Raw genomic sequence first — 21,732 nt, 5'->3', positions numbered from 1 at the left:
TTTGTGTCACCTAATGATTTGGCTCTTCCTTGTGGTGAAAGCAAAGCGATGCATATTAAAGCGAGTGAGGAAAGCCGTAAAAAGTCCCCACTTAAAGAACTGGTCGCCCCATACCTAGATGGTTTCACCCAAACCCACATGATTATTTATTTAGTAGGAATTGCATGTATTTCCCAATTCTACTTTGTAACTTCGTTGTCCGCTCATTGAAAACTAGTATCACACGTGTCCCATACCATAACATAATCTCATTACAAGATGCGGGTTTTTAAATCAACTGATCCCAACATTCACGTTCGACAACTTGACCACAACAACATTTTTTGATAACAGCTGAGGTCCTGTTCCTTAACGCTCCACATCGGTTTGACATTCAAACCAAGTGAAAGTGAGTGAAAGGCTTTGGTCATTTTATTAACTGTCATAGACAAAAACATAATGATGTGGTTCTAACTGAATGGCTGACCACAGGATTCCTTTATCCAAGTGAGAAGGACATTTGAGGGGGCAAATTAATGCGGAACATTTCCTTCGCTTTGCAAAGGCAGATACGAAGCGCGATGGCCGAGCACCAACACATGGAAGCCAGATGACAGCAGAGTGGGTGTGCAGTGATAGATCAAGTAGCATAGCGAGGAGTGGGTGTTGTGAGTCACACTTTTCCAGCAGTAATATGTGAGCTGTAAAATGTGTGCTACAGCTACAGAAAATGAAAACAGTGCGGACGCACCACCTGACGAGAAGAATCTAAAGACAATCCTGTGATATGAAGGCAGAGGATCTGTGCATTGTGTATCCTCAGTGGAGTAATGCTAGGGATTATGGGTATCCAGCAATCCAGTGAGAGGAAAACAGCTTGAGAATGTGCACTGTCACTGCAGTGTGATCTACAATGTTGTGAAAAGCACAGCCTGAGGGAGACAGCAGGGGGCAGAGAAGTTTTGGCTACGACAGCAGTTGCACAACTATTTCGCCTTAATCTCCATCAGCCCAAACCAGAAGGCCTTAAACAGAGAACACCTCAACTACAAAAAGGCCAAAGACCTTCTGAAGCACACACGACTACAGATGGGTGCAATATGTTAAACGATAAATCCAATGATGACAGATCATTCAATCTTACCCGTTGATGATTTCTTTGCACTCGGCTCGTATGAAATGCTCCTTCTCGGGCGTCAGGATGCACAACGAGTTCTTCTGACCCGTTCTGGACTCCCCGTCGATGACATCGGAGCACTGGTTCATGTTGATGGTACCCTGGGGTAGAGTGCTGGGCTACACGATCAGAACAGAGATACAGAGCGAAGGCGTGAAGTGAGAAAGTGAACAGACGGGCCCACAAATCCAGTCCTTCCAAACAGTCTTTATTCTTCTCACACAACCCACCAGAGTATTTAAATCTTTGCCACATTCGGTGCATCCCACTCGCTCTGTGCAGTGAGAAACGTCCTTACCGGGAATTGTTTATATTTTTCAGGATTTGAAATTTGTGTTCAAGGGCACAGGTAATGTAACAGCATAAACTAAAATATAAAATTTGAAAATGCCACTTAAAAAAAGCCATGAGTAGCTAAATCATTGATTTGGTATTTTGACGTCTATGAGTTTCTTTTATTGACATTTTACAATGAATCAAATGACAAATTTGCAGATTAGAGTAGACCACATATGTCAAACTCAAGGTCCGGCCCACCAGAGCATCTAGTCCGGCCCACAGGAAGGTAAAAAATACAGCAAAAACAGGACTTAGCGTAAGTTACTATATAAATTGTAGATACAATGCGCCGAGGCTTGCATTACTACATCATTTACAGTAATGTGCAATCACAATTATTTTCAAAACTTGAATAATTATCCAACGGAATTTTAACCAATTGCTTAACATTCAGGATTTTGTTTGAATTTGTGATTTTTCCATCACAAAAACTTCCTACATTAAAATGAGTTTGACGCTCCTGGAATAGACAGTTGCCTAAAGCTGCTGTGATGGAGCACGCAGCCACACCTGTACACCCTGAGGGAGAACACGCAAACTTCACACAGAAGGCTCCATGATAGCCATCTAATCTAGGGCTTTCTCGCTCAGAGGCAAACGTCTAACCAATGTACCAGAAACTTTGTCTGCTTAAAAATGTGCAATTCTTAAAATGTTCATATTTCACAGCTTTCTTCATCTTTTTTAAATTATAATACAATGAGGAATTGGAAGACAACTATTTCAAGTGGTGCTCGGTTAGAGCCATGTGGAACTACTTTAGTTGAAAAAGAAATTTACGGCCAAAACATTTGGTTAATAAATAAAACCAGATTATTAAAAACATATTAGAAATAGTACACTATTTATTAAGTGAATAGAGCTGTGTAAATCATAGAAAATCAACCCTCCATCCATATTTTCTCTTGCATTAAAACATGAAGCATAACTACGAAAAAAAAAAACTCAGTAATGTATGCACACTGACTGGGATGACACCTTGTCAGCCATAAATAACATGAGCACAGGATTCCAAGAATAATACCACTCTGTGTACAATGACTTGAGGTTTTACATACAAGTTTACACAAGCACACTCAGGCATTCAATGTATTCATGGCTCAAGTACAATGAATAACACTATGCTGAGTCAACGATAACAGGTAAAATAAACTTTAGTGGTTTCCTCTCATATGCATTGTTCGCATAGTTGTGTCTAATATTTGTGTACTAGTAGAGAAGAAAGGTTAATATTCACTATTTGATGAAGTTCAGAACGATCATTTGTCCTCTTAATAACTTTCACAAAACTTGAGCAAATCTTTTAAATAATCTATTTTTTTTTTTTGCCATTCAAAATAAATGTAATAATCCAGCAAACCTAGTGTCAACAATTGCTTGAATAGCTTTCTGGTTGTAATGGTTTACGCCGAACAACAGATCTGTGCTTTAAATAGAAACATGTCAAAAGGTTATGTCATACAATAAAATATAATCTGTTTACATTTAAATCTACAAGAAATTCATTGGCAATACAAGGAGCCAAAACCTCCTTCAACACAATATTACCCCACTTACTCTATGGTGTATCATGCTGGTCACATGCCACAATAAAACCTTTAGAATCGCTTTATAAGCAAGCACTTAGGACAATCTAAAGTTACTATTCAAGATCATTAATATTGTGGCACCTCCATCACTGAAAAGGTTTGTCCAATTAACCTCTGATCAGATAGTCAGAACAACAAGGTCAACAGTCAATGGCCAATGTACCATACCAAAATGAAAAACAGCATTAGGACAATCGGCATTTTCCTTTAAAACTATCTCAGAATGGAACAAACTTCCAACTGCACTAAAACTATACAAAGACTTAAAATGATTTTGCAGTGAACTCAGACATGTCATCACTAAAGAAAACAAACAAAAAACAACAACAACTAAACTTTACATCTGAGAAGGGTAGGGGGTAGGTATAGACTAGGAAGAACAAGTTTCACCATTCAAATATTACAATATATGTACAGTATTTGACTAATTGGCATCTCTACTGACTGTAGGTGGGAATGTATTGTGTTCATAACATGACTATAGATTTATGGAAAAAACCAAAGTAGGATTAATGCACTACAGTGCATGGTTAACCATTAGTAATCTAGGCTTTAAGTGTGAAATCTGAAGTTAGGACTGCAAGATGTTTATTGCTTCAATAAAGTCAAATACATGCCACAAAGGCAATGACAGGTCAGTCAGCCATGTTTTTTTTGTTCAGTTTCTTATGCCTGTGGCTTTAAAATCACCAAAGGACTCTTGACATTAAGGTGAGAGGCCAGGGCAACAGCCGGGTTTGACATACAGACATGCAAATAGACCTTGGAACAGCTGGGGGCGAACCTAGGCCTGCTTCAGACTGGCCAGAGAGACTGGCGTCAGCTTGACCTGAGAGCCTTGTCACACTCAGTCAAAGACAGAAAAGGGTTTAACGCAGAGAGAAGGAACCGTATAGTGGTTACGAGAAGGAGATTAAAGTCTGAAACTGGTGGTCAGGGAAAACAGCAGTTCAGCAGAAAAAAAGAGGGTGTCTTGTGAACTTTGACTTTGGACTGCTGGTCCATCTCATACCCTTAAGCGGAATCAGAAGAGGATAGAGGATAATCAACAAAACAATTCAGACGCTACAAGCAGTTGTACAAGCAGCTTAAGTTCTTGGTTATAATCACTGCATTGGATTCTCTGGGACAATTGTCTGCTGCGATTCGGGAGCTGGCGTATTCATAGTTTGTAGTTGCAGAGTGGGGTCAAAGTGTAAGAAATCATCTCACACACGTGTATCCTCCCAGCTCCAGCACTGTGTTGTCTAAACATTGATATACACTCTCCTCTACTTTGGTTCTGCCACCAGAATTCTGGGCCCCCAGACCTGGGCCCCACGAGCCAACACCTCTCTGTCACCTAACTGAGACCCAGTCCGCTCTCCCCGGGCCACAGCTCACTACAATGGATGCTTTGTGAATCAGCACAAGTTCACACAATGTGGGATTGTCAGCTGCCGCAGTCCACAGAGCCACTCCTCCTGTTAACCCTCAACAAGGAAATAACCCAGAGACAAGAGGCTGGAACAAGTGTCCTTTTGTGATCCGTGCATGGAAATGATGAAGGCTGCATAAACTTATTCTTGTCTCTTGAGTTGTCCAGACAACAGTGTAAAAGCTGTCTCAAATGGACATTCAGAACAGTCTGAAAGGGAGATGGGACAAAGCAGAGAAACATTTGTTTTCTTTCCTTCATCAGAGCAGGAAGTCACCATAGTCATTGGCACACTCATAATAGTCATTACAGGAATGCGAGAGCAGAAATAAATATCAGTGTAAATCAGGCATGTCCAAACTATGGCACGCGGGCCTAATGCATCTCCAGTCCATTGTTATTTGGCTCGTAGAGGAGGTTTAAAAAATGTTTGGCTCCAAACATGAAACGTGTGTTTGTTATAATCAAGACAACAAACAAAACTGATCAAAGAAAGTTCCACCGGGCTTGTCCTGATTGGATCAGGGATGATACAAATTTCACAGGTAATCAGGAAAAGCCAATCACAACCTGCAAACAAACTGCCAAGAACATCAAAAGAGAAGCTTTGACCTTACAAGAAACTCAAATTTCAGTATGACTGCTGGGTTGATAGTGACTATATATAGCGGGCCCGAACCTCTCACATCCGTTTGGTCCTTTGTGGAAAAAGTTGACACCCCTGGCCTGAATGATTGACTGACAACATACATTGAGTTACCTTGCAGGTTTTAGAGCACAGAAGGGAGCTCCGTTTTATACAAATTAACCGTCAAACACTCATCATTCTTCTATTTGTGATGAGAAATACATTTCACTCCAGCAGAAGATTGCATGCTTCACGCTATTTGTCTTCAAAATATTTACAAGCGCTGCTGCAAGATGATTTCAACATTTTTTAAAACACAGCCCCCCTCACAAAAAAAAATTAAAGTCAGCCAAAGTGGCTGCAGTTTCTTCATCTTGGCATCATCACTACTCATGGTGCTTGGCCATCTTCGTTTTCCATTTATTTGGCTTTTTAAATGTAGGCGTGTAAACACAGTTCTTGAAGCTCTAATTCAAAAGTAAATCCACGGCTAAGTAAATAATCCTCCTATGTTTTTACAGCACACTCTTGCTAGATGTTCACGGTTTAAAAAATGGCAATTATTAGTGTGTGTCACTAAACAATCTCGTCTTTGGGTCCTTGGCTTCCTTTTCTCTTGGCCTTTCTACAGCGAAAGCAAACATGCGTCTTTCTAATGACACAGCAAGAGAAATATTTGCTTATTTTGGCAACTGCTAAAACCAAATCTCTTCTTTTCCATCAACATTTCTGCGACTGACTGCTTTATTGTCTTGATAAGAAAGAGTTCGCTCACTCTGATTCATGTATGGGAATATACAGTGCAGAAAAGTGATGTCAATCGTAGTGATTTTAAATACATACTAATGATCTATTACTATAAACACACTTTAATGACACCTGCTTTCTAACCATATAATTAAGAAACAAATAAATGCCGATTAAACACATCTGCCATCTGGTATGTGGTGCCAGTTTGTCTGCCAACATCTAAGGTGACACCTTCCATTGCAATGAGTTCAATGGTTAATTCTCATAAAGACATGTCTTTAAACATGTCACAACAGGATACAAAGGGAGTCCTTCCTAATTTATTTAAGTTCAATCATTAGAGACAATGGAGTCTAAGTAGAGCTGGTGAACTGGCTCTAGATTCAGATCTTTACAGAATCCGGGTCCATCCTCTAGTTGCTGCCAATAAGAGCAATTATGCAATAAATATTTACATAGCAACTGTGGATAACACGTGTAAACACACATTTTTGATTGGTGAGCATGCCAACAAACAGCTGTGGGGAGTTCATCCCCAAGTTCCAGATGGATGGAGTCACCTTTCGGAGCATCAAATCGTCTCTGTCCTTCCTGGGACCAGGATAATGATACAAAGATATACATAGCAATCAGACCAGAAACTGGGGCTGACAGCTTAGTCATGGACGAGATTACAATCATCACTGTCTCACAAGTCCTGTAATTTTACCGCAATATCAAGACAACCCTAAACCACCCCAATAGCACAGATTTGACTGCATTACTGATCCTCACTCTTGCCTCTACTGCAGATAAACATAGAGTGCTATAAAAATCACAGGAAGCCATATGGTGGATATCTGACTTCTCTGCATCAGGGCCAAGAACAGTTCTCCATGCTTTTACAGATAAACCTCATCCTGCTGGTATGCATTTACTACTATCAGATGCTTTTAAAACAGCAGTTACCCACCACTAAAGCTCACTGTGGACTAACACATAATATTGGAAGATAGATTAACAAGAACAGGAGTTAAAAAACCCCATTTTTCACACGTATATTTGCAGCAGGAATTTCAGAAAAGGCTGAGGGTGGTAGCAGTGCTTCGGTGAAGAGTGGCGAGAGAGTGTGGGTGGTTTGATGCTGTATTAGGAGGCCAACATTGAACAAGTGCAGAGGAGGACGAAGAGGACTGAATTAGATAATGAAGAGTTTTTCAGCTTGTGCAGCTGGATTAAATGAGGTCTATTGTGCATTATATGCAACAGTATTGAAGCTCTCTGTTCCAGAACATTTTGATGACAAATGTTTTAATTGAACCCCCTACGTTATGCTAAACTACCCCTACGGGTACACATAACCGCGTTTGGGAAGAACCAAAGAGGAAAAGAAAGAAAGACAATGGTATCATCTGTAATTTTGTTAATAACAGCTTGTTGCATTGTAATTAAAAGCCGACTGAGTGTGAGAACGGTGCGAGCCGATGTTGAGGTGGTGACAGAGCAGATAGGCTGGCTGAAGAAACAGGTGCTGCAATTAACTTGTGTTGTGTAGCCTTAGCTGTGGAAAGTCAACCCATCTTTGAGGACTAATACGTGTGAATGAGTTATGTTCAGTCTTCCACACAGGTATCGTTTTACTTTTAACTGCCATCGAGCTGCCTTTAACGTTTGTACCATTAATGCACCTGGCCCGTGTTTTGATCCGTTTAGTTTTACTTCTCGTTTTCTTTATGTCTCCCAGGTGTGGTAAGCCACCGCTAAGTTATTTATCCGTTCAGTGCACATTCTATACTTTAGATTATACAGTACGTACTAAACTATAGTATGCAAACAGATATCTTACACAATATGTTGGCACTAAATGCAATAATACATAAAACATTCACACCAGGTACCAATAAAAACACTTAGTTTCTCTAAAACTTCCATTAATGATAGCTTGAAGCACCAGTTATTGGGCTGGTTTTAATTGACGCTTCATTATCCAGCATTGTTGGTGGATGTCAATGTTTTCACTCACTTGCAAAGAACATAAACAACCACAAACGCAGCACAGTTTTTCTCAGAGCAAAATTAAGTATTTAAACATCAAAGGCATTCCTTACATGATTAAAATAAGAAAGATTGTCTTTTTAACTTAGACAATCTGTTATTAAAAAACAAAAACAGACCAAAAGTTGCCTTTTATTGGTTTTTTACAGAGACAAACATGTACCATTTCTACATCCAAATCCAGCTCTGTGGAACCTCTTGTTTTTTCAAGATATCCAAGCTGGAGAGCTGCCACCTAAACAGGTGGCTACATCGGCAAATCACCAAGCCGAGGTGAAAGGTCAAAGATCATGTAATACAACTGCACCTGTCGCAACTCTGAGAGACATCCAACTGCAGCTGTGGTCACTAAAGGCATGATAGACACAGTCTCATACCCAGTTACAGATGGATGTCCTAAAACAGAGATTATGTAACTGATTGGTTTATGTCTATGCACACAACCTATAAAGTATACAAAGATATAATACACAAAATAAAAGATGCTAAATCAATAGTTGGGTTCACGCAATTTAAATTATCTATCCCAGTGATAACCTACAGTTCAATTCCATTTACCGTCGTTTCTTTCTGTAAATGCACCTTTCTACACTCAAACCAATGCTCAAAGACAAAATCCCACCTACATCTAATTCTATTAGAACTCATTTGAAAGCAAACCAAACCTTTGCAATTCTACAAACGAAACCTTTTGTCAGTGTCCTAATGTAGTATTTAGAAGCACTCAAAGCTGTTTTATTAATATTAGTGGCTGCTACATTCAAAGCCTTATTGTCTAGGCATGGAAGAGTGGTTACTGGTTTAGTTGGTGCCTCTTAGACAAAGGTTTCCTTGATTAAGTAATTGCTGGAGATCATTAAAAATAACAAGAACACAAGGAAAAATATAAATGTATGGAAGATGAAAAGAGAATCTGTGGAAAAAAGCTCTTACCATGGCACAGCAGTTGACTACAATCAACTCAAGTAATCCCTTCAAGCAGGCATGGCAGTCATATTTACCAAGGAAAATTGAGAGGCCAAGGATTTGGCATCTAATGAGCTTCTACATCTGAAGAAAACTCGAACTATTCCTCATCTCTGAAGGACTGTTCCAGTGAAGGTGCTGATAGGTCGCTGCCTCAGTGTTAAATGTTCCTGTCCACAAGTTCATGCTGCAGTGAGCATGAAGATAATCATAGCAGAACAGAGAGTCTGGACTTATGTGCTCAATTGCTCAATGTCTAGCTTGGCTAAATTACCTTACTAGCTGTGGATAAGGATCTCCTCATTGCAATAGATGATAGAAACTCAACGTTTCAGGTATAATAGTCTTCAATGTCTTGGATTGGGCTATGGTTTTTGGCTGATTTAATATTATTAAAAATCTTGTGTTTTACTTTTAACATGACCAGTTTCGCTGTAATTGCCAGTTTTTTCATATTCAAGAAGAATATTCCCCCTGTGTCAAGTTGAAAAACGTAATGAACTAGAAACAAATGTTTCACGTTTTGATTCATGTTTGTAAATCTAATTAATTCATTCACATGGGGGGCGTCTTTGGAGCTGTTATCCCTTAGTAGGTTAGGTCTGTTGGAACCATTTTACTTCACCTCCTATAAAACATTCTAATGTTGTGTACCCCGTTGTCACACTAATAACGGTTCATAATTTATAACACGACAACAGTTAAAGAAAATGAGCCCTCAAACAACAGAGAAAATTAGGAAAGTTCAAGATTTATTACAAAGTTCATTTTAGAACAACAAAAACCCTACACAACTAAAAAAAAAAAAATCATGCCCTATTTTTTCTTTCCATAGTGGAGTCCATTAAAAAAAAAAAAAAAAAAAAAGACGTTAAGATTTATGCTTGTTGTCAAGTGTTACAATATAAGAACTGTCCAGTATGAAATTTGCATAAACCCTTACAGACTATACGTTCTTTTTTTAATTGCAAATAAGAAAAAAAAAAGTTACAACTAACAATTAGTAACCAATAATAATTAATAGTAGTTGAATCTTGAAAGAAAAGACTTGGTTCTCAGTCATACGGTGGATGCACAAAGACTAAACGAATGGAAAAAGCTAAACAGTGAACAAACTAAAGAGATAAGATTTTTATCCTCGCCATGTCCGGAAAGAGGTGGTCACTCAAGCAAAGGCAAAGGAAAGGAGCAAAACAAACCCAGAAGAAAAGGGATGTAAAAGGTCAGTTTAAAACAATCCAGTTGTTCTGCTCTTAATGACAAATTGTTCTGAAGGTAGATTGATTGCGTTACTCTTGTCTTCTTTAACTCACGTGTAGTCAAATGTAGGTTTAACTGTTTAGTATTTTAGGCTGAATTTAACAGAGTTTAGTGTCTAGGTTCAAGTGTGAGTTGGGAATGATTGCTATGATGTGCAGAAAACAGACATACACAATCTGCTGTTATAGAAAAAAGATAACATCGATTTAATAAACAAATAATACAATAAGTCTTGAAAAATAGACTTTGAAGAGTTCACCCGATGGGGTTAGTTCAGTTCACTAGGCTTAACAGCCTGGGGGGACAAAGTTAGTTCCACTGTAAGAGAAACTACTGTATAAAAGGTGAAGTTGGTCCTACCACCCTGGTGGGACTGAAGTTCACTAGATTAGTTCCACTGTAAGAGAAACTACTGTATAAAAGGTGAAGTTGGTCCTACCACCCTGGTAGGACTGAAGTTCACTAGATTAGTTCCACTGTAAGAGAAACTATAGACAGTGAAGTTGGTTCTACCGCCATGGTAGGACTGAAGTTCACTGGATCTCGAATTGTCTCCGTAGGTAGCTCACCATCCTTTGATCCGTGGGGTTCAAACGGTCTTTAAAAAACCTGGGCGATCTGTTCTGCTGCCGATCGCTCCTGCTGTCGGGTGCAGGGCAGAAATGCCGGTCTGCACCGTTAGCTGCTCAGTCGTTAGCACTGTGCTGCTGTGCGCGAGCTACGTTCAAGCAGCTTTCCTCTGATTGCTTCCCGCATTCTACTTTCAAGCCTCTCTTCTCTTGTACTGAATGCTTCCTGTTTATAGTGTGCTTCTGGTCTGTGATTGGCTGGCCTACATGTGTGTGACTGAGTGATGTCATGTATTACTGATGATGGTAAGAAATAAGATTTTATATACTTAATAACTTAAACGGAGGGTAGGTAATTTTCAAAAGCGAGCATGATTTTGAATGTAGCATCCTTCGAGGGCTCCGACTTTCAGAGCAACAATAAAATCATGATGTCAGCTTGGATCCCAAAAAGGAAAAGAAGACAAAGTGTATGAGGACTGATAAGACCACAGACATAAATCAGAGCTAAATTTAGATCCGTCTTAAATTGCAAGCCTCCAACTGCACAAAAATCCACATCACAGTGAGTGTTTCATGACGAGAGGAGGAAAAAAGTGGGTGCAACAAGGTATATTAAGACCTGTGGTTTCACTGGACACATCAGCCTATGTCCAGGAATACAGTCCAAATCATCATCATTTTGGACTTTTTAAGTATTGGGACTGTCAAGTTCCCTGCCATTGCCAACTGATTTATATCCTCATGGCATTTGTACACAAACAACAGTCACAAAAACAAGTTTTTAACACTAAATTTAACTGATTCTTAATAGTATATGATGTTTAATAAGAAAATAGTTCCCAAGAAGTTACAAAAACTTAAAGGATTTGTGTTTTAACAGTGAAAATCTGGTCAGTATTGGTTAGATGAGAGAAGTGATAATTATAGTTTTCGCACTGCAGTAGGCAGTTAACAGCCAGCTACCATAATGGCACAGAAAAGAGCTTAGATCTGCAGATACATAGGAATTTGAGCAAGCCGAAATATCTCCATCTCTGGACTGGAAAACAAAACACATTTGTAGATAAACACACCAAACTGGGAGATAACTTTGAGACATTCCTTTATTTTTTAAGTTAAACTAGTTGTAAATGACTGGTTGTTCCCATGACTTTGCATCTCAGTGCAATGGGTACAATGACCTCAGAGTAATCCATGGTTGTTTACACTGCAGCAGATTAGTTCTTACTGTGACCATGGGAAAGGAAGGGCAGGGGTTAAAGAAGACTCTCATGCACCATATCTCAACAAAACCAACAAACGCCTCACCCGAGACCCACACTTAGTAAATAATCCACAATGACCCAAAATGGAAGATTTGCAATGGTCACAAGTGTTGGGAATGTCAACTATATTTATTGTAACACTTAAACCCAACACCTTTTCGAATGGAAATCCATTGGTGTTAAATTGGTGGTTGCCAATCAGCACCAAGAGCCCGCCTGACCATCGCCTAATGAATTATTTTTTCACATTTACACAGGGGCATGACAAAATCTCTTGTATATTTTCCAAACCCGAGCCGAGAAAGAGGAACACATGCTCCATTGTAAGAAAAAGTCTTGTCCAAAGGTAAACATGCAAACTGAGGCTAAGCTGTATACGAGCCTGTCAAGAACTTGTAGTGGAATGGTAACTATGTCTCAACTAAAAAGAATGCCAAAACATGTGGCAAAAGCAACAAAGTTGGCCAAACTCCCTCCGATCTTGAACAGTGCAATAGCAGAGGGTGACTTTTTAAATTCTTTAATAAAAGCAACAACAGGAAATTAATTGAACTTTGATGACATGAAAATGACTGAGAGAACATCATGTTTTCAATAAAAAAAGGCGGGGAACCTAACAAGGCATATCACTGCAATACTGACAGTTAACTGCAGTCAATGCACTCTAAAGGCAAATGCAATGCAAGTCTCTCTGAAAGGGCCTTTTGTTTACTGCAACCTAATAGGTAGCTGTGCTTTATTTGCAGGTGTAGTGTGTATGTGCAGACCATTGTGACCAATACATACTGCTGTGGTTTTCTCCAAAATCCTTCACATAAAGTAAGAAAAACTGTTTTGCTCGTCTTGAAACACCAATAAAAGATCAATGCTGCAAAAAAAAGGATGGACATTGAGGAGAACGATCCGATCCGATCCGGGTGTGAACAAAAGATAATGATTAGGCCAAAACACATGGAGTCAACTCTTGTGTGGTGTATTTATGACTGCATAGTCAAGCAGTTGAGAGTGTGGGTGTGAATGATTTCACTCACACTCTGTAGTATGGCTTTTTGGAGTGTTCTTCTCACCTAATGATTTGGTCTCACTGCGAGGTGATAATGGATTTGTTAATATGCAGTTGTGTGATTTGTTTTGTTGATACCTCAGTGCTCCTGATGTAACAATCAAGCCAACACTCTGTGGAAAAAAAAGTCAACCGAGTCTCGCTAAGAAAGTGAGGGAGTTTTGTTTAAGCTGGCAGCACCTGTTGCTGACATAGTCAAGCACCCTCAGTCCTATGTGCACTTACCAACACCGTGGCTCATTTCACACAGCAGATTCAGACTGTCCCATCCTGCCTTGCACTTGTATTTTGATGCTGCGACAGATCTATTTTTGCAAACTAAGCCAGCTCACTGTGACTGAGCTGAGAGAAAAACTCAACCCACAGGCTCATTCTTTTGCTTCCAGACTGTTCCCACCTGTATTGCTGCCATCAGGACAGACACAGCTAGAGCTCTGCCCCAAACTCAACAATCTGCCCCATGCTATGCGTACCATGATTGACTGTTGCTTGACAAAGAGACAAAATGGGTTGCCTTGGCAACAGGTTCCCCGACATAACTGTGTGCGGTTGCTCTGGGAAAAAAAAAAAACTAGCTTGTGCATTCAGCAAATACAGAAGAGTAAAATAGATTGGACTGTGCTTTCATTTAGGGACTAGCTCGACAACACATTTCAACTTCCTGTCTTGTTCTGTGCCAAGACGCCACTAACGCTGAACTAACACATTAGCTTTGCATGGGAGCACATGTTCTACGTGAGCCAACATTTCTTTTTCTTTTTTTGGCTTTACTCTATCTTTCCAACATGTCTCCACCTCATCCTCTGACTGCAGTGACATTTTTTTACTCTTCGCCACCACTGCTCTTACCATTAAATAATAGCAACGGTTTTGAGATGTTGGGTGTTCACCATAGGTGGGCAACCCCAAATCAGAGACCATGAGTGCTGTGATCTCTCCTAGGTTTTTTTTCGCTAACCCATTCCTCTTCCCCAGAGCCATGCCACATCCTGCAGGTTGGAACCGCAGCCCAACTGGGTTTGGTTAGGCCAAGACAGAAAGGCCATAAAAACCCGGCTGGGAGAAAAACACAGGGGCACCTCCTCATCTACAACCCTAACAAGCCCTCTCCGATAGGAGTTCTGATGTGGTCAGGAGAAATGTTCTGCCTTAAGTTGGTAATCTTTCGACTCAACCAAAAGTCGCACGCTCTTTAGATTGGTTGTAGAATATTTTAGCTTTATACACTGCATATTTTAAAAGGATGATTACATGAATATGGATGTGTGTGCCTGACATTAATGCCAATTAGCCAAATTTGTGTAGCCAACTATTCAGCACAAAAGAATTATTCTAATGCGCTTTGTACAATAAACAAAGCGCTATATTTAGCGTCACTTGATATTTCCAGGGACAGACCCTTGCTAGCCTCATTGCTTTTGATCCTCCATTCAGAAAGACGATGAAAAGATGAAGAGTGACATGGAGAGAAAACACGAGAAAGGCCAAATATCCTATTTCTTTTTTTTTTCCTTCCTGCATACACATCTAATTAGTGGTGCTTTCTTCCTCTACCAACATCTCACAAACACTATTTATTGGCTTTGGACTAATATCACATAGAGAGCATTTTTATCTGTTAATTCACTATAATTCAGAACACGTAATTAGAAAAAACATCAGACTGTTTTAATTGTGCAAAATGGTGAAGGGCTCTAGCATAGCACTTCTTTACAATACAGCAAAAGAATGCACTGAGCAGAGAAGAGACGGCCAAGAAAAGAAATTCCAGTCCGTATCCCGGCTCCTCAGGCCTTTGTTTCAGTTGGTCTCAGTACAGTATTTCTCTCCTCTACCAGAGGATACTGCATACAGTGTTAAAGGGCCATCGACAACAAGCAAAATTGCTTCAAAGTGCAAAGTATGGCTGTTCAGCTGTGCATTTGGTCAATCAATAATTAGCAACGCATACGAAACCAACATACAATACAGCGTGGAAGCAGTTGATCTACAGAGACGCATGGAGTCACAGTCAGCCAAAATTTAAGCCTGAATTGTAATAGACAAAATAAAATGTTTCCTCGTTCTTCTTCAGACTTGAACTGCCCTTGGGCTCTTGCACAATAAGAGTGCAGTGCGTTACTTAAGCAAATACACACACAGCTCGGCACATGACTTTTGGTCTCAACAGCGCGTGGTGGCACTTCATTCTGTTTGGCAGTGCTGAACTAGCTATTCTGAGTGTAAACAAATCGCTTTTCCTAAATGCTGTGGTGTGTGTGCAAAAAAATAATGAAGAAGTGTTGACTGATGGCACCATTAAGTGGTTTTAATAATAAAAAGGACATCAATATAGGGACTGCAGTGCCATGTGATTTAGGCCTACACCCTGAAAAAGTCACCTTTACAGGGAAAAACACACAGAGGCAGATGTAGATGGCCATGCCCAAAGTCAATAAAGACACTGACGTTAACCTAACACATGTTAGGATAGTGACATACACGTGACTAACTCGAGGGAAAACAAACAAACTTCCTTCAGAATGAATAAAGACTGGAACGAACCCAAGATTATTCTTAACATTATCATCTATTGTTTAACAAAAGATAGTAATTCAGAATTTTGTTTATTGTTTAATAAATACAAAAGCTGGAGTCAACCCTGTTTCCTCCTGGGGCCAGGCAGCAGGCAGGGTATATATATATATATATATATATATACATATATATATACAGTGGACACTGACAAAGGACTAAGGCAGAGAAACAGACCATCACAGGAAAATACAAAAACATCTCGACTCCTGTTTACAGTTTCCATTGAAGCCTATGAATGTGTTTTTGGGTTGTTGGATAGATTCTGGAATACTGCAGGAAAACCCATCGGTGACAATGAGAGAACATGTAAAATCCACTTCGGCTGCCATCAATTGAAGAGTGACACTTCTAGCTGAGCAAAGAGAAAAGAGGAACTTTACTCACCATTTCGTCCAGAGCATACCGAAGTAAGCCGTGCTCGTAGAGGATAAAGAAGCGTCTTTGCCATTTCTGGAAAAGCAAACAAAAAGACATTTTTAGACCAGCCATTACATGCAATATTATATTGAATATAAGAAAATGTACATGAAGTAGATATATGGTATGTTTGAACTGAAGCAAAGTGTTATATAAAAAAAACCTGTTACATCCCTACTTTATACACCAATCTATACAACTATATAAGCAAGAAGGGTGTGTTGTTTTATTGTTTTTTTTTATCTATCACAGCTGAATGCTGAAACTAGCTGTAACTATTGGAATTATAGAAATAAATACAAAATAAGCTAGACAAAGTGATCTTCAAAACCAAGGAAGCCTTATCAACTGTCAATGTTTCTGTAAGTGTGAATTTACTACCAATTCTATCAGGGTCACTGTATCATTTGGCCAGAATACCAATTTTGTTCTAATTAGTACAATTTTACATTGACTTATGTTATTGATCTCATTTGTCATTGATTCGATTAGCTCTCAGCCACACATCTCATATCCTAATGTACCGTTTTGTCAGTGTTAAATTTCCTTGTCTCTTATTCCAACCGAGGTCAATCCATGAAATATTGAAAGCCGGTGTGCAAACTGAACTCAGTAGGAGCTTAGAAAGAGATAGTGTGGTTGCACCTAAACATTGAATTAAAATGGAACGTGACTGGCTCTTAGGAAGGTATGTAAAACACACTGAGTAACCAGTGTTCCCAAAACATGACTCAACTAACACATCAACACTTTTCGTCTGCGTTACTCGCATACTGGTCAGTCAAAACCAGAGCATTCGGCTCGCCTCAGCAAACACGCAGCCATCAATTACACCCCCCAGTAAAAGGCTGACTGACTGTAATAGAAGACAAAACGTATCACTGATGATGTCAAAGCAGCAGCAGACGGTAGATAGTAGGTCCTGGACTGCTTTTGCTTAAAAAAAAAAAAAAAAAAAACATATGGAAGCTATCAGCACCACTGTGAGAACCAGGACTTTCCCTCTCCTCCCCCACATTCTCCTGACTCCTATACAGGGATGCAACAGTCCAGCGTAACCTGGGAGCTGATAACCAGGGTTCCTATTACAATGCATTAGGTTACAGTGGTATGATTAACGCATTAATATCGTTGCGAGGGCTGATTATTATTTTGATATCAGATTTCCTCTGAGCAACTACTGAAAGAACAACGATGAGACATCCTGTTCATTCATTTTTTAAAATAAATATATATATATATATATATATATATATATATATATATATATATATATATATATATATATATATTATACTGCACTAAAGCAGGTCAACAGAAATAGCACAAACAACTATGGGAATGAGTGAAGCTAAAAATAAAAAAAGAAGAGTAAATAAAATATTTGATCAAATGAAAGTTTGAAACCTTATTTATCTCAATAAATGACTGAAACACAAATAATTACATATGCAACATAGATAAACTTTCATAAAAATAAAATAAAAAACTACTTACCCGAGATCTTTGCAAGGGATTGTCAAAATTAGTTCCCTCCGGTGCCAAAAGCAACCACCCTCCATATATGGGTTTGGCCTGTTAAAAGCCAACAATAACACACAAGCATTAACATATTGGTCAACCATTTAATAACACACACTTGAATCTAACCCGATGCAGTTTAGCCAAAAAGCAAGAAAAAGCTATGCTTAACATTACACAAGCAGCACACACACTTTGGTGTGTTATTTGCCACTAGCTACTTCAGTTGACTTCAGGCGACATTCTCCAGTTGGCTTTTTTCCAAAGCACCATGCTGCCCTGGAAAAAAAAGGAAAGGCTAACACACATGACTTTCCCTCTGATCCTCATAGTGGGTGGACTGGTGGGTGGAGGGGGAAGCAAGAAGCATAAGAGTTGCACGGAAACAGCAGAGAGCTGTAAAGACAAGCAAAGACGATCTTTGGTGCCGAAAGTGTAGATTAACGATTCAAACTCGTACTGAAAAGTTGACCTGGCAGTTTTTCCACAATTGTTCTTGTACATACATGAAGTGCAACTACATTGGAAGTCAGCACTTGTTTGCCAAAAGAAGAAACCCCTAGAGGAATCACCCGAGGATTATTTGAACAGAAGAGCGAGTTTTATTCAATGTTTACACTCCTTCTGCTGGAGAGCTTAACAAATTAAGCAGCTTATGTAATTCAAATTTTCCCAACACTCTGAAACGGTAAGAAATCAAGTAGAAAAGCTTCAGCATTTGGGGAGCCACCTGGCATTTATGAGCCTTGCTATCAGGCCTTTTGATTACAGCGATAACATTTTTCCATGTACCGCCAAGTTGAATCCACTGTCAAATCCTCTTTCCTCTTGATTACAGGACAAGATGTACAGCATATTTCTCATCCAAGTAAGTCTGTATGCAAAAGTACATCTTTTTAACAGTTCAACATCTGACATTGAAAAGAATATGAGCCGTAGTGCAAGACAAACCAACAAAAAGTTTAGGAATAGTATTATATAATGTGACTCAGGATATATAGAGTGAAACTTGGATGGTGTGTGGTGTGCTGTACATGTGGAGAGAGTTAAAGAGAAAATGAACTGGGAGGAATGGGACATCTCTCCTCACCTGACAGCAAACCTAAACAGCAAGTGCCACTTGAGATGGAGAAATAAATAAGCTCAATCAAGGTCAATTTTGACCCTTTGATGGTTTAGTGGCTAAAAATTAATTTGAGTGCGTTCATTTTGCAATGACTCAAGTTTTACCCCTCCCATAATAAAGTTCTGTCATATTGATGGCGGAGCTCTTTCAGCAAAGAAGGAATGATATAGGCCTACTGAGTTATGGCTGGTCTACTGAATCTGACTTTTAAACAGTGACCAACGCGTTTCCAATGTTCAGTCTTTGAGAATCAGAGGTGATCTTTCACTAGTGTTGTACAAAAAGGACAAAGCTCATGGCAAGTGGATCAGAGAGACCATCAAAGCAAGCAAACCTAAGACAATTTTCAGATTATTAAAGACACAATCAGCTATCATGGGGAAGTAGTTTATGGATGTTCTTGGGTATACAGATCACGATTTGTGCCAATGAGGGACCTCAAACAACTTTATCAAGTTCAAGGAAGTACATTTGGTTAAGTAGGTCAAAACTACTGAACGGATTGTGACAAACGTTTAATCAAAGATAGACCTTCTGCCATTGAAGATTCAATTATTTTTTTAAAGGGGATCCAGATCAATACACTGGATCGGTTTAAAAAAAATTAGAAAATTCCTATCTCTCATCATTGGCGAAACTTTAAAAAAATCATATCTTAATTGACGGACCTTTATGACATTTGACGCACTTATGTCTGGTTGGTTTGGTTTCTGAATTATGCCCCCCCAAGTTTGAGTTTCATCTGGATCGAATCTCGATTGCCCATTTCATCGCGATATTTTTCGAAAGAATGGAAGTGCCCATACATTTGGGCCTACTGTATCGTTAATAATGGGGATGGAAATGTCATGATCATGATCCAGATAACTGCCAATATCTGGCAAACCAGGAGATTTGGTGGAGGTTTGCGCTTTCTCAGTGCTCTTGTTGGGTATTATTTTCCCACAATGATACCACAGAGAACTTCTCCTGCAAAAGTACAAATACCTAAAAGAGGAGGCATTATGATATACAACAAAAGTCATCACAGTAGACATAACCACTGCAGGCTGCAGAGCCAGGCATAGACCTATATGTGCATGAATTAAGGTCAATACTGTGTGCAGCCTTGGGCAGAAAACTAATTATGTCCAATTAACCCAACCTTTGCTATTCACGGTCTTTAAACACATAACAATGCGTTGGAAATGTGCACATCAACCAAAAACACAATGACAACCTTTCATGTTTCATTAACTCCAGCCACAAAAACAGCATCACATCATGTAGGCTAGTATACGTCATCATTTCCAGACACATGTATTCACCTGGTTTAGGTCTTCATCATTCAGTAGGTGTGATTCCCTGGGTTTGAAGCAGTTTTGGCATTTACTCTTGTTGAAAATGTTGGCTTGAAATTTCCGACAAGAGTTGTCTTTTAATGACATGGTGATTTCTAAAAAGGTGGGGGAGGAAACACTTGGTGGGAGAGAAAAATCCCAGAATCCTCAGAATGGGTCAACTTGCTTACTATGTGTGCGTAAAGTCCATGAAACGGGCATTAGTTCACCTGTCCTGAATGACTTGAGGCGGTGACTAACCCTGGGATCATTAAGTCATATCTGTGAGGATCATCTCGACTGTTGTAGATAACTTCACTTTGTGCACACACACTTTCCAAGAATGAGTCCAACGCTGGTGAAGATGTGCATTCGTCTTAAAAGCGTCCTCTGGAGAGTTTTCGACCGTTCACAGGTGACATTACGGGCCTTGAGCTCAGTGCAAGTGTCCCGTCAGCCTCCATGGGGCAAACAGCTCTCTCTCACCGAGGAGGGAGTCCACTTCAGCCCTCTCTATTTAACAAGTGAAACCGCAGTCATTGCAGTAAAAAAAACCCACTCGGAACGGTTTCGCTTGGAGCCAAACAGCGTTATCCTGCGTTAGAAAAGGCCAGCGACGTGGCTGTCACACCGCTGGATCCATAGCGGCGGGTTCCCGTTATCGTGGGCGCAGATACGGCGCAGTCTCCGGTGGATGTTTTCGTGAAAATCCTCGTTTGGGCCGAACACCCAGTCACAGAGAGAAGGGGAGGGGCTCTGAGCTTGGAGTGACAGCTATGACGGCCAATCAGATCACACACACACCTCTAAGGAGGGCGGTCCCCCTAACTGACCAATAGAAATCCAACAAGCCCCTCCCTCTAGATAGGTGGACTTTAAATTGTCCATGGCCAGGCGTTTTTCCTCCTCTTTTTATTATTGTAAATTAATGACATATTAATTGATTTTTGCTTACTATTGTTTAATTTTTGATGAAATGTATTTATTTATTTTTCCAAATATGCACAAATGATATTCTCTGTTTTGTTTTATTTTTATTTTTTATTTTCTATGATTGTTTAGCATAATACTGTTTAATCTTGAGTGAATTGAATAAATGATAAGTTGCTTAAGTTCTTAATTTTGGTACTTTGTTGTAAATTGTAAAATGCCATATTTGTTTATTTCTGCAATAATAATAATAATAATAATAAAAACATAATTATTCAAGCAAAAAAGGTATTTACAAACAAAATTAAGTATTTTTGCTTTAAAAAAAACAAAAACAACCATTTGAACACTTTTTCTTAGAATTAAAAATGTTTTCTGATTGAAGTGAGTTATTTGATTGAAAATGTGTTTTTTTATTTTTTTATTATCGAAGTTATATTTTTATGTCTTATTATTCAATACTCAAAAAATATTGCTTAAATCAAAAAACAAAAATTTCACTACAATAAAAAAACCTACAAACTTTCAATCACATAAAAAGTGTTGAAATGCATTTTTTTTGTGTGTGTGTCAAATATTTAATTGCATTTGAACACGTGAAGTTGTTTGGTTGAAAACACTTTTTTATGTATGAAGCAACATTTTATTTTTTATTTTTTATTGAATAATAAAGAATATATACCCAGGGACCACAGATGAAAATTAGCTTTATAGCTAACTCTGGCTTGACAGTTTTGTTTTGCATGGCCCCTAACAAATAAACTAATAAATAAATAAATAAACAAACAACCTAATACATAAAT

The 21,732-nt window shown here is 39.0% G+C and overlaps 1 protein-coding gene across 10 annotated transcripts in view; it reads right to left on the bottom strand.

Annotated features, from left to right (window-relative positions):
* The window catches only part of LOC114481938 (myosin phosphatase Rho interacting protein), a 48,651-nt gene extending 27,905 nt beyond the window's left edge, over positions 1-20,746 (bottom strand). For 4 of the 10 annotated variants that reach the window (XR_003676287.1, XM_028477018.1, XM_028477016.1 and 1 more), the window contains exons 1-4: positions 19,988-20,746; positions 17,531-17,608; positions 16,001-16,066; positions 1,124-1,275 (exon numbers count right to left, since the gene is read on the bottom strand). Coding sequence is in view for 7 of the 10 variants with exons in the window: in XM_028477018.1 (XP_028332819.1) it covers positions 1,124-1,275; positions 16,001-16,066; positions 17,531-17,608; positions 19,988-20,107 (416 nt within the window). In the remaining 3 variants the exon portion in view is untranslated. The remainder of the gene's footprint in view (positions 1-1,123; positions 1,276-16,000; positions 16,067-17,530; positions 17,609-19,987) is intronic. The other 6 variants (XR_003676288.1, XM_028477023.1, XR_003676289.1 and 3 more) reach the window with 4 other exon arrangements.
* Positions 20,747-21,732: the final 986 nt, after the last annotated feature.

Source organism: Gouania willdenowi, chromosome 19, assembly GCF_900634775.1.
Source record: "Gouania willdenowi chromosome 19, fGouWil2.1, whole genome shotgun sequence".
NCBI lineage: Eukaryota > Metazoa > Chordata > Actinopteri > Blenniiformes > Gobiesocidae > Gouania > Gouania willdenowi.
Note: the sequence above shows the minus strand (reverse complement) of the source record. Positions and strands in the feature narration are given on the sequence as shown.